Source organism: Salvelinus fontinalis, chromosome 2 (genome assembly GCF_029448725.1).
Source record: "Salvelinus fontinalis isolate EN_2023a chromosome 2, ASM2944872v1, whole genome shotgun sequence".
NCBI classification, from domain to species: domain Eukaryota; kingdom Metazoa; phylum Chordata; class Actinopteri; order Salmoniformes; family Salmonidae; genus Salvelinus; species Salvelinus fontinalis.
In genome coordinates, this window is record NC_074666.1 from 73,250,004 (window position 1) to 73,266,720 (window position 16,717).

Consider the following 16,717-nt stretch of genomic DNA (forward strand, 5'->3'; position numbering starts at 1 on the left):
AATAAAGTATCTCTATCCACAGTAAAATGAGTCCATAATCGACATAACCTGAAAGGCCGCTCAGCAAGGAAGAAGCCACTGCTCCAAAACCACCATAAAAAAACAGACTACGGTTTGCAACTGCACATGGGGACAAAGATCGTACCTTTTGGAGAAATGTCCTCTGGTCTGATGAAACAAAAGTAGGACTGTTTGGCCATGATGACCATCGTTATGTTTGGAGGAAAAGGGGGAGGCTTGCAAGCCGAAGAATAACATCCCAACCGGGAAGCACGGGGGTGGCAGCATCGTGTTGTGGGGGTGCTTTGCTGCAAGAGGGACTGGCGCACTTCACAAAATAGATGGCATCATGAGGATGAAAAATGATGTGGATATATTGAAGCAACATCTCAAGACATCAGTCAGGAAGTTAAAGCTTGGTCACAAATGGCTCTTCCAAATGGACAATGACCCCAATCATACTTCCAAAGTTGTGGCAAAATGGCTTAAGGACAACAAAGTCAAGGTATTGGAGTGGTCATCACAAAGCCCTGACCTCAATCCTATAGAACATTTGTGGGCAGAACTGAAAAAGCGTGTGCTAGCAAGGAGGCCTATAATCCTGATTCAGTTACACCAGCTCTGTCAGGAGGAATGGGCCAAAATTCACCCAACTTATTGTGGGAAACCTGTGGAAGGCTATCCGAAACGTTTGACCCAAGTTAAACAATTTAAAGGCAATGCTACCAAATAATAATTGAGTGTATGTAAACTTCTGACCCACTAGGAATGTGATGAAAGAAATAAAAACTGAAATAAACCATTCTCTCTACTATTATTCTGACATTTCACATTCTTAAAATAAAGTGGTGATCCTAACTGACCTAAAACAGGGAATTTTTACTGTGATTAAATGTCAGGAATTGTGAAAAACTGTGAGTTTAAATGTATTTGGCTAAGGTGTATGTAAACTTCCGACTTCAACTGTAGGAGAAAGTAATAATTTAATACAACCACAATAAAAGCACATTTTAAATGACACTGGAAAGTCTAGGTCCATTCTTCATCACTCTTAGTGTGTTTTTAATGGTTTAACTAAGCTGGCCTTCTCTTGGTGCCTATGTGTAAAGGCTCCTGAGTGGTGCAGCGGTCTAAGGAACGAATTGCAAAAATCTCTGAAGTTGGAGACTTTTATCTCCCTCAACAACTTTAAACATCTGCTATCCGAGCAGCTAACCGATCGCTGCAGCTGTACATAGTCCATCGGTATATAGCCCACCCAATTTACCTACCTCACCCCCCATACTGATTTTATTTATTTACTTTTCTGCTCTTTTGCACACCAGTATCTCTACTTGCACATGATCATCTGATGATTTATCACTCCAGTGTTAATCTGCTAAATTGTAATTATTCGATGTATTGCCTACCTCCTCATGCCTTTTGCACACATTGTATATAGATTCTCTTTTTTTCTACCATGTTATTGACTTGTTTGTTGTTTACTCCATGTGTAACTCTGTGTTGTTGTCTGTTCACACTGCTATGCTTTATCTTGGCCAGGTCGCAGTTGCAAATGAGAACTTGTTCTCAACTAGCCTACCTGGTTAAATAAAGGTGAAATAAAAAATAAATAAAATAAAATAAGGCACTGCAGCTCAGTGCTAGAGGTGTCACCCTGGTTCCTTTCCAAGCTGTATCACAACCGGTTGTGATTGGGAGTCCTATAGGGTGGCACACAATTGGCCCAGCGTTGTTAGGGTTTGGCCAGGGTAGGCCGTCATTGTAAATAGGAATTTGTTCTTTACTGACTTGCCTAGTTAAATTAAATAAAAAAATAAGGTGCCTGCCAAGAGAGTGGTCTGGTTTGCCTCACTAAATGAGAAACCAGCAGGAACGGGTACAACGACCTATGCAGAACCTAAAGGTATTCATTTTGAATGCATATCCCTAAGCAAAAGTTGTTATGCCTTTGTACCTTTCAAGGACCAGACCATGAAAATGATAATTATGTTGGCTGTTTTACTAGCTGAGGAAATTGACTTTGGTTTAGCCTACTTGAATAAAAACTCTTCAATTAAGCAGGCGTCTGTCTAAAGTATTCTGTCTGTTCAAGGTGAATATATAACTATCACAATTTTCCTGTGATAAAACAGTAGGAAGGGATTAGAAGAAACAAAAACAACTCACCATGAAATGAGGGCTGGCAATAAGTCCATAATGTAATGAGAACCATATTGAAATGTCACTTTGTTGGCTCTAATGCAGCTGTATTCTCCAATGAATTTCATCGCATAGATTCAAGTATTCCATAGATGTCACCACCTATCTACACCATTGAATGTTATAATCATAGTAATATATTGCTTGTAGATGATTATGTATCTATTCATCAGTATTTACCTATTATCGCTGCAGCATTTCAACACCGGTATTCAGATACATGGGGATTTGTCACAACAAGTTAAACCTTGTCAATGCCTTATTGCCAATGCCCAAGAATGCCTGAATAGTCAGATCAATTGTTGTTTCAAAAAATAAAAATAAGCGTGACCTTTTCCAGACTTTTCACCATAATTTGACCATAAACTAAATGAGTCGTGCGTGAATTAGCTCATTCAAAATGAAACAGAGATGCATTTATCTAAGTGAATGCTTTATGGCTGATGTAGCAGCCAGTCAGTTCTTCCATTAAATTATTTTCAAGAAATGATTCTCCAAGCATTTGAGGGTAGACAGGTTTGCAAATGGTGATACTTTCCATGGCTGCTGCTTAGTGAGAGTTGTTTATTTGGGAGTTATTTTGGCCAAGGTTTATTGAGAGGTTCCCTGTGACATGGTTGCACACTGAAATATTGTCCCTGCCAACAAAGAGAACACTCTTCATTAGAAAAATAAACAGTTGTTTGTTCAGTCATGTTCTTTATAAGATCTCTCCCTATGTTCTACTTGCTCACAACAATTCCAAATATTTGAAGCATTTTGTGTTGGTATAATCGAGTAGAATGTATGTGTCATGAGTGTCATTTAAGGATGCTATTATATAGAGTATTTAACATGTTTTTCCTCATGAATACTATCTCAAATACTATCTCTATATCCTGTTGTTTTATAACCTAGTAAGCCTTTTTTTTTAATCATCAGCAGTATTTGTACAGAGGAGCCAGTAGACTAACTCTCAAAGGAATAGTAGCTGTTGGCCTATTGATAGAAATAGTAGTGGCTATGGCCTCTCACATTCAGTTCTAATTGTTGTTCACCACTTCTAGCTAACATCCCCCCTCTGTTATCAATGGAAAATTAGCAGAAGTAGTCAGATATTCCGACAGAGGGCGATCAGAATCCAAATTGACGGACCCCTCCTCTCCCTAACCCATCCCTGCTTCTTGATTGAGGGGGGTGTCGGGGATCTCCTACAACAAACCCACATTCAGATGGATATAAGAATTACATCACAACCCGTGGAGGATATATCAGAGGGAGCAGGTTACTCTCTCAGCGTCCTGCAAAAGAAAACGAAACACCATGCCGATCCTCAGAGAGGAGGACTTGAGACTGGAATCACGCGTCAAAGCGCACAAGAACGAGAACCCCTGATGCCACTGATGCTGTCACAGAGCCATTTCATACAATATATTGAATTCGTGCGTAAAAGGGAAACACTGCCTATATCTAGATTTGTTTTTACGAAAGAGACTATTCATCTTTACCATCTTCAATCAATTATCGTTTGCTATGGAGTAAGCAGTCTGAATTTTAAGGACACCAACACTCAAGAAGTGAAGTTTTGCTGGATGTAACTCAAGCCGGTGCGCACTCCGCAAGAACCGGGCACAACTGTACGCAGCAGAGTAGCCTAGGCCTACCTGTTTAGCTGTATCCTATAATACTGTCTTATTGTGCTTAGCGGACATGGATCAATCACAGCATTTTGTAGCAATGTACTTGCTGATGTTGTCCCTCGGACTTATAATAGAAGAAGGGCTATGCCAGCATTATTACCTCCTCCGTCCTATTCCGAGTGACAGTTTGCCACTTGTGGAATTAAAAGAGGACCCAGATCCTGTCTTTGACCCAAAAGAGAGGGACCTCAATGAAACCGAACTGAAAAGTGTATTGGGGGACTTTGATAGTCGCTTGATGTCTATTACACCACCACAGGATAAATACACTGGCAACGATGAGCTTGACGATTTGGACATTCAACAGAAGCCCAGTGGAGTGATGCCGAATGAAATCAAAGCAATGGATTTTGACGTACAGTTTGGCAAGAAGCACAGACCCAGTAAAAAACTTAAACGGAGGCTGCAGCAGTGGCTGTGGTCATTCTCGTTCTGTCCCGTCATTTATACATGGAACGACCTCGGCAACAGATTTTGGCCACGTTATGTTAGAGTGGGAAACTGTCAAAGCAAAAGATCATGTTCGGTTCCAGAGGGGATGGTCTGCAAACCAGCAAACTCGACCCATTTTACGATATTGAGATGGCGATGTATACAGAAGAAAGGGGGGCTCAAATGTACTTGGATACCAGTTCAATACCCCATGATAACCGAATGCAAATGCGCCTGCTCGAACTGAAATGACTGTTTTCAAGTATAAATTATGATGACTTTGTAATTTTGTATGCACTACCGTGTAGGAATGTATTTTATGTATATGAGGTGCCATTCAATTATAGGTTATTGTAAAAAGTCAGTATTACGTGTAACCAGAGTCTACCGTATTTGTAGAAAGTATTGGTTATATTTGTTGTATTTATATTGAAGATCAATGGCGCATAGGTGCCGTTTTATAAACATGTTGTTTTCCATTATGGAAACTAATCTATCGACCTCAGATTTCATGTGGATGATGTTATCTTGCAGCTGATATACAGCTGCATATCGGTAGCCTATTTCAACGATTTATCAAGTAAATTAAGAGAACTGCTATTTATTCTTTATATTCATATAATAAAATGTCACTGAAATAATGAAATCTCGATTTTGTCTTAAAATATATATATCTCCCCTATACCTATCAACTCAACACACCGTGAACCCTTTAATGGAGTAATGACACCTGTCACAATTAGGGTTCACAGCGTGCGCACTCACTCACTCTGAACCAAACTCTCAGGAGTCTCGCGGAGTTTGCGCAAGTCAGCAGTCTGGTTCAAGAGACTCTCAGTAAAGCAGCGTGCACCGGTCATACATGGGTAACCTATGGGCGGCTCTCAGTAGATTACTTACTTACACAGTTATACACTTTCATAGAGCTGGGGCCAAGACTTACTTGTTAATTATATTTGTTAAAACTTGGGGTTCCCAGGAGAGGATACGGGTTGAGGATTGCCTGAGTCATAATTGTTAAGCGTTTTTATTCATGCGTAAATGCGCACAATTCACGCACACTATTGGAAAAATGGAGGGAGTTTGGTGCTTTTTCTACAATCTTACTTGTTTGCTTCATAGCAACTGAAACTAAAATATTGATGAGAACAAGATGCTTGGTGACCTTGGACAATATATCAAAGTCTCAAATTGAGTTGATATTTTCCCACATTTGTTTTATCAACCAGTGACCAGTCCTATAATTACCCTGTCATAGTAAAACCATCTGTCCTCCATCAAACAGTTATCAGCTTACAAACCCATTCGAAATGTACATGCTGATAAAGTAACACTGATTTATTGATCCATAGTTTCAGCAGCTGTTGACAGTTCTCAGAGTCATCTCCAACACCCACCTCCTCATTAGGAACACAGCAGGAGTGAGCTCTAGAATGGAGCTGGAATTTCAGAGTAAGCAGAGGCCAATATTCCACCTGAAGTTGAACACATATAAGTTATTTCTATGTCTATGTTTTTGTACAATTCAAACAGGGTGCAAGGATTAATAATATTTGTCTGCTTTCATTTTGTTCTTTATCAAGTTTACTAACTCAGGGGAAAAAGGTTTCAGCTTCTAGGAGACAAAATCAGCCCACCATTTTTGCGTCAGTTCAGGATAAACACAGTAGTCCACCCTCTATGCTTGTTATGCCAGAAATTGCATACAAACACACATCAGGTTGACCCATTGTCTCAAGTCAGATAGTGTGATGACTGTAGTTTATTTGCATTTCATTTGTAATTCATTTGTGGCGCAACGCATTAGAATGATGCCACCTGATGACCGGGTTATGATGTTTCTAAATGTACTCCTCAGATTCAAGGGGCGCGTTCCTCTGCCCAGGCGTTGCCGACGTATGGAGAAGGGTGCAACTGTGCAACTGCAGTCCGCAGGAACCCCTATTTATACTATACTTCTACTGGTACATTTTTAATCTATGATTCCAGTACATATGCGGGAGGCACGGACGTTCCAGTACAGTAGATGGCGGTAATGCAACCGCCGATAAACCCCAGAGAAGAAGAAGAGGCCAAAGAGGACAGTGGCGAGGGCAGGTGTTCGGCAGGCGGTAGCGAAGGACACTCTGTGCCATCTCAGCCAGTTTACGTAAACTCACCCCATTCCGTACAAATGTGCGTAACCGCGACATTCAAACTAGCTACAAAGAAAACTAATGGGACTGTAGCGACTGTGTTGACTTCAAAATCGTGGGTGTGAACTAGGTTTATATTCAAGCATTGATCGACATGGTAATGGCTCTATAGTATTGGAGAAAGTTGAAAAAACTGACCCTCCTTACATCTTGAAGTGTCATGTCGTAACGTACAGCACGCATAAAGCAACTATTTATGTCTTACAATCTCTCTCCAACGGGTGTAGCACTTCTCCCATAATTTAAAAACAAGAAATGGACAGTGACGGGGGTAAGGGGGATACCTCGTCATTTTTTTCGTCATCATTGCATGCGATCATCATTCTCAAAGCCGCTGTTTACTTCTAAGATCACTTTAGCACCGCCCTAAAAACCCGATTTAAATTCGACACAAACCTTCAAATAGGTATGTAATGACACATTATATAAACTCTTTATAGTGTTTTATTTACATTTTAGAGGCGATAAGGTGATAAGTTGGACAGATCAAGTGAAAAAAGTTGGACAGATCAAGTGAAAAAAGCAATTTTCCCACAAGACATCTGTCCTTCTCACTATAACGCATTAGTTTCGCTTCCCCACCCGCCATTTTTAAAAAGACCCGAAGGAGCTCATTGCCTTCTTGAATTATGCAGAAACGGGCAGTGTGAAGGTCTCGGCATGAATTCTGTGTGCTAGCTAGTAAGCTAGTACATGGTGTCGCTAACTAACAAGCAAGTTAGTTAGCTAGCACAAGGTGTTGCTACTGCCTCCCGCCTGCTGTACTAGTGGGAGGTGGGGGCGACCGGTAGACACTGTTGGGCACGGTTTTATCCGGTACTCAGGGGCGACACCGTGTGCTGGCTAACTAGCAAGCTAGCACACAGTGTCGCTAATTAGCTAGTTAGCTAGCACACGGTGTCGCTCCCGCATGCTGAACTAGCAGGAGGCGTAGGTGACCGGTAGACAGTGTCCTTCACCTCCACATGTCGGGCACTGTTTTCAGATGCAGGAACGACTCGAATTGCGGGCTGCAGTTGCACACGATTGGACGCATGCCAGATCTTACAATGCCTTGGTATGTATTTTAGGTATCAGCGATCGCAGTCCGAGGTTCTGAAATTGCTAAATCTATGCGGCTGCTTATCGATAGGCTATCAGATTAGGTAATGTTAGTGGTTGTAGTAGCCTATAGCTTTGCTTTAATGAATACATGTTTTATTTGGTCATTTTCTCATGTTAAGCCTAACGTTTGTTCCAAGAATCTATAGGCCTACAATGTCGCAATGTTGCTATTTAGAATGCTGGCTGGTGGCAATAATGTATTTACTTGTTCAGTAATTAAAGTGGGAAATTCAAACACTGCAGATTGTAAAATACATTTCCGATGCAACAGCATATATACAAATGTCCTGTAGGCAATAGCCTACCTTAGCCGTCCTTGCGCTCTCTCACAGCTTGGATAGAAAGTTTGTGCTGCATAAAACCAGTCTATTAAATTGAAAAAATAATAATACAATCAGTCCACCATCAAAACAATATCTTATTAGGGATTGTTTCATTATGCAGACAATGCAGTCTAGCCTACTAGCCTATTCATAGCAATATACAGTATTTAGCTGGTAGCCTATTTATATTACACAGAACTCAGACTCCACACTGTTGGGGCTATCCATCTCATCACTAATAGGCTGACCAGTGTTCATCGAAGGTGTGTCGCTATCATGAGGCCACTTGGTCTCTGGCAGTCATCTGCTTGGTTTTCTAGAGAGGAGGAGCCAGGCCTCTTTCATTGCCGGGCCGGGCAGTGAGGTCTCTGTCGGGACTGGAAGGCTGCTTGTGCTAGCTGCTGCCATGGTGTTTCGTCAGTGGAGGATGAGGTGGTTGCTTTGCTGATGTGGTTATCATGTGTAATTTGGCACGAGCTTGATCAGATAAAGATTTTTTGCATCTTTTTTTGTGCACCACTTGGTCTTGCCTTATGTTTATTCATCTTGAACAACGCACTCACTCTCCATCCGAGTCCAACCTGATTCACCTACATTTTCTTTAACTTGATTGCCAATTAGGTGAGGAGGAAGGTGGGCTGCCGCCGGCGCCACTAAGAAATAGCCTAATTAGATGCACAACAACTATATTGTCTGTCTGCCTCACCTACTACCATGTAGATTGGACAACACAAACACTTCACTTGCTACATTTTGAAATTTAAAAAGAGGGTTACTGTCAAAATTATTTATAAAAATATGTTTTAAAATGTAGACATAGGGGCGCATGGGTCCCCATAGCTCGTGGGGGCAGCAGGGGTTTCCTCTACACCAGTGCAAAGCCCAATGGCACAGTCGATGACGTGGCTTGCAACCATTGGTTGATGTGTGCAATGTCTGAGCAGGGGAACGCTACCATCATTTTTTCCCAATTTCTGCTGGTCGCTGAGGTTTACTTATGAGTGAATATAATCCATAATGTGGATATGCAGTGGCTTTGATTTTTAGTCAAGGGTTCTCATATCTACACATTTTGGTCTGAATCAACATAGAGATAGAGCTCCAGATGCAGGATCATACACAGTATATCATCAATGGACAGTGAAGAATTTCACTGACACTGACCCAATTGACTTTTCCATGGAACTTAATCTCATAGGGTTATAATGCCTATGACTGTCAAGCCTCAGTTTACAAGCTATGTAAAGTGACCACCATTTTCAGGTTTTGTGTGTCATTGTGGGGTATTTAAGTAGACGGCAGGATTACAGCATCTACTCAGTAACAGCTGGCCTGGAAAAGTTGTTAAATATGAATAAACTAATTTTACTTTTACTCAGAAAGTATGCATCAAATATACTTATTTGTTCTTTTATATTCCAACACTTTATAATTAATATGGATTTATTATATGTATTTATAATTAATATGGATTTATTTATATTTATTTACATTGTCGAGCAAGGTACACAGCGACAGAACAAAGCAAACGAATCAAGTCTAGATAGCCTTTGCAGTTTTTCTATTTTGCTACACATTTACAGATGTAGGATCTTAATGTGAGCCAGTCTCCTACAGTAGAAAAATAATCCTGCAGCAACAGGAAATGTGAATTATTATGTGGACACATTTGTTATAGCAAATCAAATCAGAAATTTATAGGTGGAAATTAAACTTTCAGAAGCCTTTTAAAAACTAAAATACACTACAAGTTTGTATTTCCTGCTTTGCAGGAAAATTCTCATTGACAAAAGAGTGATCAAATGAAGATCCTACATCTAATGAAAAGTGTAAAATAGATATAATTTTTTTTAGACATATTTTTCTCCCAAAATATTTCCTCATTGTGTAATATAGACCATTACCTTTTAAAATGTAATTTCACTTTGATTCACTTGACCAACCACGTCATCACTTTGGGGTAAGATTTTTATATTCAACTGCATATCTTTTTCTTTCCTCTGGTTGTTTTAGAGCTGTAGGAAAGTGCTGACGCTGGTCACAAGATTTGTGTGTGGAGTAATAAGTGTTGACAGAGCGCTTGGTGCCTGCTAATACCAACTGCAGACTGGAGGATGCAGGGCAGCTAATGCCCCCTGTCACTGTGAGCTGGCTTTTAGTGCTCCCTTCCTTAACACAGCATGCTGTGCCTCAAAAGACCCAGGCTCCATGGCCAGAGATGTCTGAAGTCTGAGATATACAACAATGTAATGCTTTTAGCCACCAGCAATCCATAAACGTAATGATATTTTTAGCTATGGGTTCTTTTTATTGCTTTTCTTTCTTTTTCTTTTATTAATCAACTTCTTCTTTGTTGTTGTTGCAAGGCTCGTGCAGACACATTGTGGCTGATTAAATTCCCCTAAAGGTTTCAGATAGTTGCCTAATCAAAGCAGCGTCTCTTAGATAAGTATGCCAACCATAATACAATTATGATTAACAGACTAAACTCGTTTATGCCTGATGTATAGGAAAACTGGATTGATCATTTATTGAGTGGCTCACTAATTGAGAAAAGATTACGCTAACTTCTAAAATGAAGGTTGGCTGGTCCATAAATGATTATCATTTTTGACATCAACATTTCTTATCTTTTTGATAGCTGTATAAGAGCAATAAGGTGAATTATGCTTTTGTTTTATTAATTTCAGTCAAATAATTTCCTTTTCCAACATGGGATGACATACTGTCACGTTCGTCATAACTATGAGACCAAGGCGCAGCGTGATTTGAATACATACTTCTTCAATAAAACGAATAAACACTAAACAAACTAACAAAACGAACGTGACGCTATTTAAACCGAGTGCTGACATGCAACTACACATAGACAACTACCCACAAATACAGGTGGGAAAAGGCAACCTAAGTATGGTTCTCAATCAAAGACAACGATAGACAGCTGCCTCTGATTGAGAACCACACCCAGCTAAACACACAGAAATACAAATCATAGAAAAAGGAACATAGAATGCCCACCCAAATCACACCCTGACCAAACCAAAATAGAGACATAAAAAGCTCTCTACGGTCAGGGTGTGACAGTACCCCCCCCCCCCCCCCCCCCCAAAGGTGCGGACTCTGGCCGCAAAACCTGAACCTATAGGGGAGGGTCCGGGTGGGCATTTCTCCGTGGTGGCGGCTCTGGTGCGGGACGTAGACCCCGCTCCACCTCTGGCTTGGCCCACTTAGGTGGCGCCTCTAGAGCGGGGACCCTCGTTGGAAGCTCCGGGCTGAAGGGCGCCTCTGGAGGCTCCGGGCTGGAGGCCGTCTCTAGAGGTGCCGGGCTGGAGGCCGTCTCTGGAGGTGCCGGGCTGAGCGCAGGTACAGGACTCACCGGGCTGGGGAGACACACAGGAGACCTGGCTCTAGGAGCAGGTACATGACTCACCGGGCTGGGGAGACACATAGACCTGGCTCTAGGAGCAGGCACAGGACTCACCAGGCTGAGGAGACATACCGGAGGCCTCTTCCTTGGCCGAGGCACTGGATACACTGGGCCGTGGAGGCGCACTGGCGGTCTCGAGCGCAGAGCTGGCACCACCCGTTCTGGCTGGATGCCCACTTCCACCCGGCAAATGCGGGACGCTGGCACCGAGCACACCGGACTGTGAATGCTCGGCCGAGACACAGTGCACATCACCCCATAGCACGGGGCCGGACCAGTCACATGCTCCCCACGGTAAGCACGGGGAGTTGGCTCAGGTCTCCAACCTGACTCTGCCACACTCCCCGTGTGCCCCCCCAAAAAATATTTTTGGGGCTGCCTCTCGGGCTTCCTTGCCAGCCGTGTTCCCTCATAACGCTGGTTCCCTTTTCCTGCTGCCTCCGCTCTCCTGGCTGCCTCCACCTGTTCCCATGGGAGGAGATCCCTTCCAGCCAGGATCTCCTCCCATGTGTAGGATCCCTTGCCGTCCAGGATGTCCTCCCATGTCCAGTCCTCTCTTCCACGCTGCTTGGTCCTTTGGTGGTGGGTAGTTCTGTCCTGTTCGTCATAATGATGAGACCAAGGCGCAGCGTGATTTGAATACATACTTCTTTAATAAACGAATAAACACTAAACAAACTAACAAAACGAACGTGACGCTATTTAAACCGAGGGCTGACATGCAACTACACATAGACAACTACCCACAAATACAGGTGGGAAAAGGCAACCTAAGTATGGTTCTCAATCAAAGACAACGATAGACAGCTGCCTCTGATTGAGAACCACACCCGGCCAAACACACAGAAATACAAAACATAGAAAAAGGAACATAGAATGCCCACCCAAATCACACCCTGACCAAACCAAAATAGAGACATAAAAAGCTCTCTACAGTCAGGGCGTGACACATACATTCTTGGTTCAAATTTAAATTATCACTAACTCACAACAAATATATTTAATAATTGCCACAACGTTCAAAGCTTTGTTGATCTACATGTTGACCTTTTTTGAGGACATAAAAGGAGTTGTATTGCTTTGATTTATATGCATGGGCAGCATATCATTCTCCTGTAATGAAAAATTCCAAGCCAAGATTCACTTTACATACAATACTATTACTACTATCAGATGAATGATGGAAGTTAGAGATCAGTTGTAAAGACTCAAATGTTGGCAAAGCCTGTGTTCCTTGACATCTTTCAGAACTCTTTGGAAGAAGGTGTTGGAGCTGGCATCAGAGATCATCAAAGGGTTTACACATCTCTGAAATGCTTTGGCCTTGATTAAAAATTACACCCGTTTATTCAACTGTCCATCACCTTCAAAGTAGCAGAGAGATATCATATCACTCTCAGCTCAGCGTATACTCTAGTCTGTATTGTAGTCATATACTGGTTAAACCGCACAGGACGATAAGTTTGTATTAAATACACTACTGTTCAAATGTTTGGGGTCACTTAGAAATGTCAAGATTTTCCATGAAAACATACATGAAATGAGTTGCAAAATTAATAGGAAATATAGTCAAGACGTTGACAAGTTTATAAATAATGATTTTTAATTGAAATAATAATTGTGTCCTTCAAACTTTGCTTTCGTCAAAGAATCCTCCATTTGCAGCAATTACAGCCTTGCAGACCTTTGGCATTCTAGTTATCAATTTGTTGAGATAATCTGAAGAGATTTCACCTCATGCATCCTGAAGCACCTCCCACAAGCTGGATTGGCTTGATGGGCACTTCTTACATACCATACGGTCAAGCTGCTCCCACAACAGCTCAATAGGGTTGAGATCCGGTGACTGTGCTGGCCACTCCATTATAGACAGAATACCAGCTGACTGATTCTTCCCTAAATAGTTATTGCATAGTTTGTAGCTGTGCTTTGGGTCATTATCCTGTTGAAGGAGGAAATTGGCTCCAATTAAGCGCCGTCCACAGGGTATGGCATGGTGTTGCAAAATGGATTGATAGCCTTCCTTCAAGATCCCTTTTACCCTGTACAAATCTCCCACTTTACCATCACCAAGGCACCCCCAGACGATCACATTGCCTCCACAATGCTTTGACAGATGGCGTCAAGCACTCCTCCAGCATCTTTTCATATTTTCTGCGTCTCACGAATGTTCTTCATTGTGATCCGAACATCTCAAACTTAGATTCGTCTGTCCATAACACTTTTTTCCAATCTTCCTCCGGGCAGCACCGGAATAGAGGGATAGCTCAGGACAGAGGGATAGCTCAGGACAGAGGGATAGCTCAGGACAGAGGGATAGCTCAGGATAGAGGGGCAACTCCGGACTGAAAGGCAGCTCCGGACAGAGAGACAGCTCTGGACTGAGGGGCAGTTCTGGGTAAATAGCCGCTCTGGGCTGAGGGACAGCTCAAGACTGGCTGACGGCTCTGGATGCTCATGGCTGGCTGACGGCTCTGGACGCTCATGGCTGGCTGACGGCTCTGGACGCTCATGGCTGGCTGACGGCTCTGGACGCTCATGGCTCACTGACGGCTCTGGCAGATCCTGTCTGGTTGGCGGCTCTGGCAGATCCTGTCTGGTTGGCGGCCCTGGCAGATCCTGTCCGTTTGGCGGCCCTGGCAGATCCTGTCCGGTTGGCGGCTCTGGCAGATCCTGTCCGGTTGGCGGCTCTGGCAGATCCTGTCCGGTTGGCGGCTCTGGCAGATCCTGTCCGGTTGGCGGCTCTGGCAGATCCTGACTGACGAATGGCTCTAGCGGCTCCTGACTGACTAACGGCTCTGACAGCTCGGGACAGACGGGCGGCTCTAATGGCTCGGGACAGACGGATGGCTCAGACGGCGCTGGGGAGACGGATGGCTCAGATGGCGCTGGGGAGACGGATGGCTCAGACTGATCCTGTCTGGCGGAAGGCTTTGGCTGCTCCTGTCTGGCGGAAGGCTCTGTAGGCTCATGGCAGACGGGCAGTTCATGCGGCGCTTGGCAGACGGACAGTTCAGGCGCCGTTGGGCAGACGGCAGACTCTGGCCGGCTGAGACGCACTGTAGGCCTGGTGCGTGGTGCCGGAACTGGAGGCACCGGACTGGAGACACGCACTTCAAGCCTAGTGCGGGGAGCAGGGACAGGGCACACTGGACTCTCAACGCGTACTATATGCCTGGTACGTGGTACCGGCACTGGTGGTACCAGGCTAAGGGCACGCACCTCAGGACGAGTACGGGGAGAAGGAACAGTGTGTACAGGGCTCTGGAGACGCACAGGTGGCTTAGTGCGTGGTGCCGGAACTGGAGGCACTGGGCTGGAGACACGCACCATAGAGAGAGTGCGTGGAGGAGGAACAAGGCTCTGAAAACGCACTGGAAGCCTGGTGCGTGGTGTAGGCCCTGGTGGTACTGGGCTGGGGCGGGGAGGTAGCGCCGGAAATACCGGACCGTGCAGGCGTATTGGCTCCCTTGAACACTGAGCCTGCCCAACCTTGCCTGGCTGAATGCTCCCCGTCGCCCGACCAGTGCGGGGAGGTGGAATAACCCGCACCGGGCTATGTAGGCGAACCGGGGACACCATGCGTAAGGCTGGTGCCATGTAAGCCGGCCCGAGGAGACGTACTGGTGACCAGATATGAAGGGACGGCTTCATGACATTTGGCTCAATGCCCAATCTAGCCCTACCAGTGCGAGGAGGTGGAATAACCCGCACTGGGCTATGCACACGTACAGGAGACACCGTGCGTTCTACTGCGTAACACGGTGTCTGCCCGTACTCCCGCTCTCCACGGTGAGCCTGGGAAGTGGGCGCAGGTCTCCTACCTGCCCTTGGCCCACTACCTCTTAGCCCCCTCCCCAAGAAATTTTTGGGTAGTACTCACGGGCTTTTCGGGCTTCCGTGCCAGACGCGTCCCCTCATAATGCCGGTTCCTCTCTCCAGTTGCCTCTGCTCTCCTAATCGCCTCCAGCTGTTCCCATGGAAGGCGATCTCTTCCAGCTCGGATCTCCTCCCATGTGTAGCAACCTTTTCCATTTAAAACGTCCTCCCATGTCCACTGCTCGAACTCACGTTGCTTGGCTCTGGATCGGTGGGTGGTTCTGTAACGGTATTCCTCCTCCTCTTCAACCGAAGAGGAGGAGTAGTGATTGAACCAAGGCGCAGCGGGTTGTGATGACATATTTATTTACAGAAAAGACGAAAAACACGAACTTGACTATAAACTAACAAAACAACAAAACGGAGTAGACAAACCTGGACATGCGAACTTACATAAAACGCAGAACTCACGAACAGGAAAATGACTACACAAAAGACCGAACTTACAAACAAACCGAACAGTCCCGTATGGTGCGACAAACACTGACACAGGAGACAACCACCCACAACGAACACTGTGAAACAACCTACCTCAATATGACTCTCAATTAGAGGAAAACGCCAAACACCTGCCTCTAATTAAGAGCCATACCAGGCAACCCTTAAACCAACATAGAAACAGAAAACATAGAATGCCCACCCAAACTCACGTCCTGACCAACTAACACATACAACAAACTAACAGAAATAGGTCAGGAACGTGACACCTATGTAGATATTCCATAAAAAATCAACCTTTTCCAGCTACAATTATCATTTACAACATTAACAATGTCTACAATGTATTTCTGATCAATTTGATGTTATTTTAAATGACCAAAAATGTGATTTTCTTTCAAAAACAAGGACATTTCTAAGTGACCCCAAACTTTTGAACGGTAGTGTACATCTTATTTGACCTATCCTGTCTCAGATGCAGCTCATCTCCAGTCTGTCAGTGTAGGACAACCCTCCATTTAATGACCTGACAGATGCTTTTACACACATCTGTCAATATGGTGAAATATTAAGGCCTTGCTCAATGGCAGCCCAGATGCCCAGCTGAGCTAGTATTAAAGGCCTCTAGAAATCAAACCGACTCTGTATAAAGACAGGAGTTCACTGGCGGATGAGAGCAGTTGGATGCCTGCTTACCGTACAGCAGGGCAAGTTCATCAATTTGAATCTGGTTCCCTGTTTTTTACTTGTACATGCAATTGGTGAATAAAACATTAACACACTTTAACTTAAAATGGTCTTTAATTGACTGCAATGGGCATTTTAACCTTTTGACTTATGATGAGCTATATTTTGCAGTGGAATGCTTTGAAAGGCTGACCGGTCCTGCAAACGTTTTATTTGTTCGGTAAAGGATGCCTTTTGGCCTATGGCCTAGTTCATTGTACGCTCCCACACATCAGATAATTGGAGGCTTTTGAAATATCCTCTCTTGTTGCTTAGCCCTGTCTTGGTCACAGTGTTCAGATGAGACACATG

The 16,717-nt window shown here is 43.9% G+C and overlaps 1 protein-coding gene across 1 annotated transcript; it reads left to right on the top strand.

Annotated features, from left to right (window-relative positions):
- The first annotated feature begins 3,382 nt into the window (after nt 1–3,382).
- Nucleotides 3,383–4,959, top strand: LOC129869122 (noggin-3-like). Its single transcript, XM_055943625.1, has one exon. The coding sequence runs from the start codon at nt 3,892–3,894 to the stop codon at nt 4,558–4,560; it is 669 nt and encodes a 222-aa protein (XP_055799600.1). The 5' UTR covers nt 3,383–3,891; the 3' UTR covers nt 4,561–4,959.
- The last annotated feature ends 11,758 nt before the right edge of the window (nt 4,960–16,717 follow it).

What these genes read in the sequence shown, in the direction of transcription:
- LOC129869122 (XM_055943625.1), top strand. Translation starts at nt 3,892, where the DNA reads ATGGATCAATCACAGCATTTTGTAGCAATGTACTTGCTGATGTTGTCC.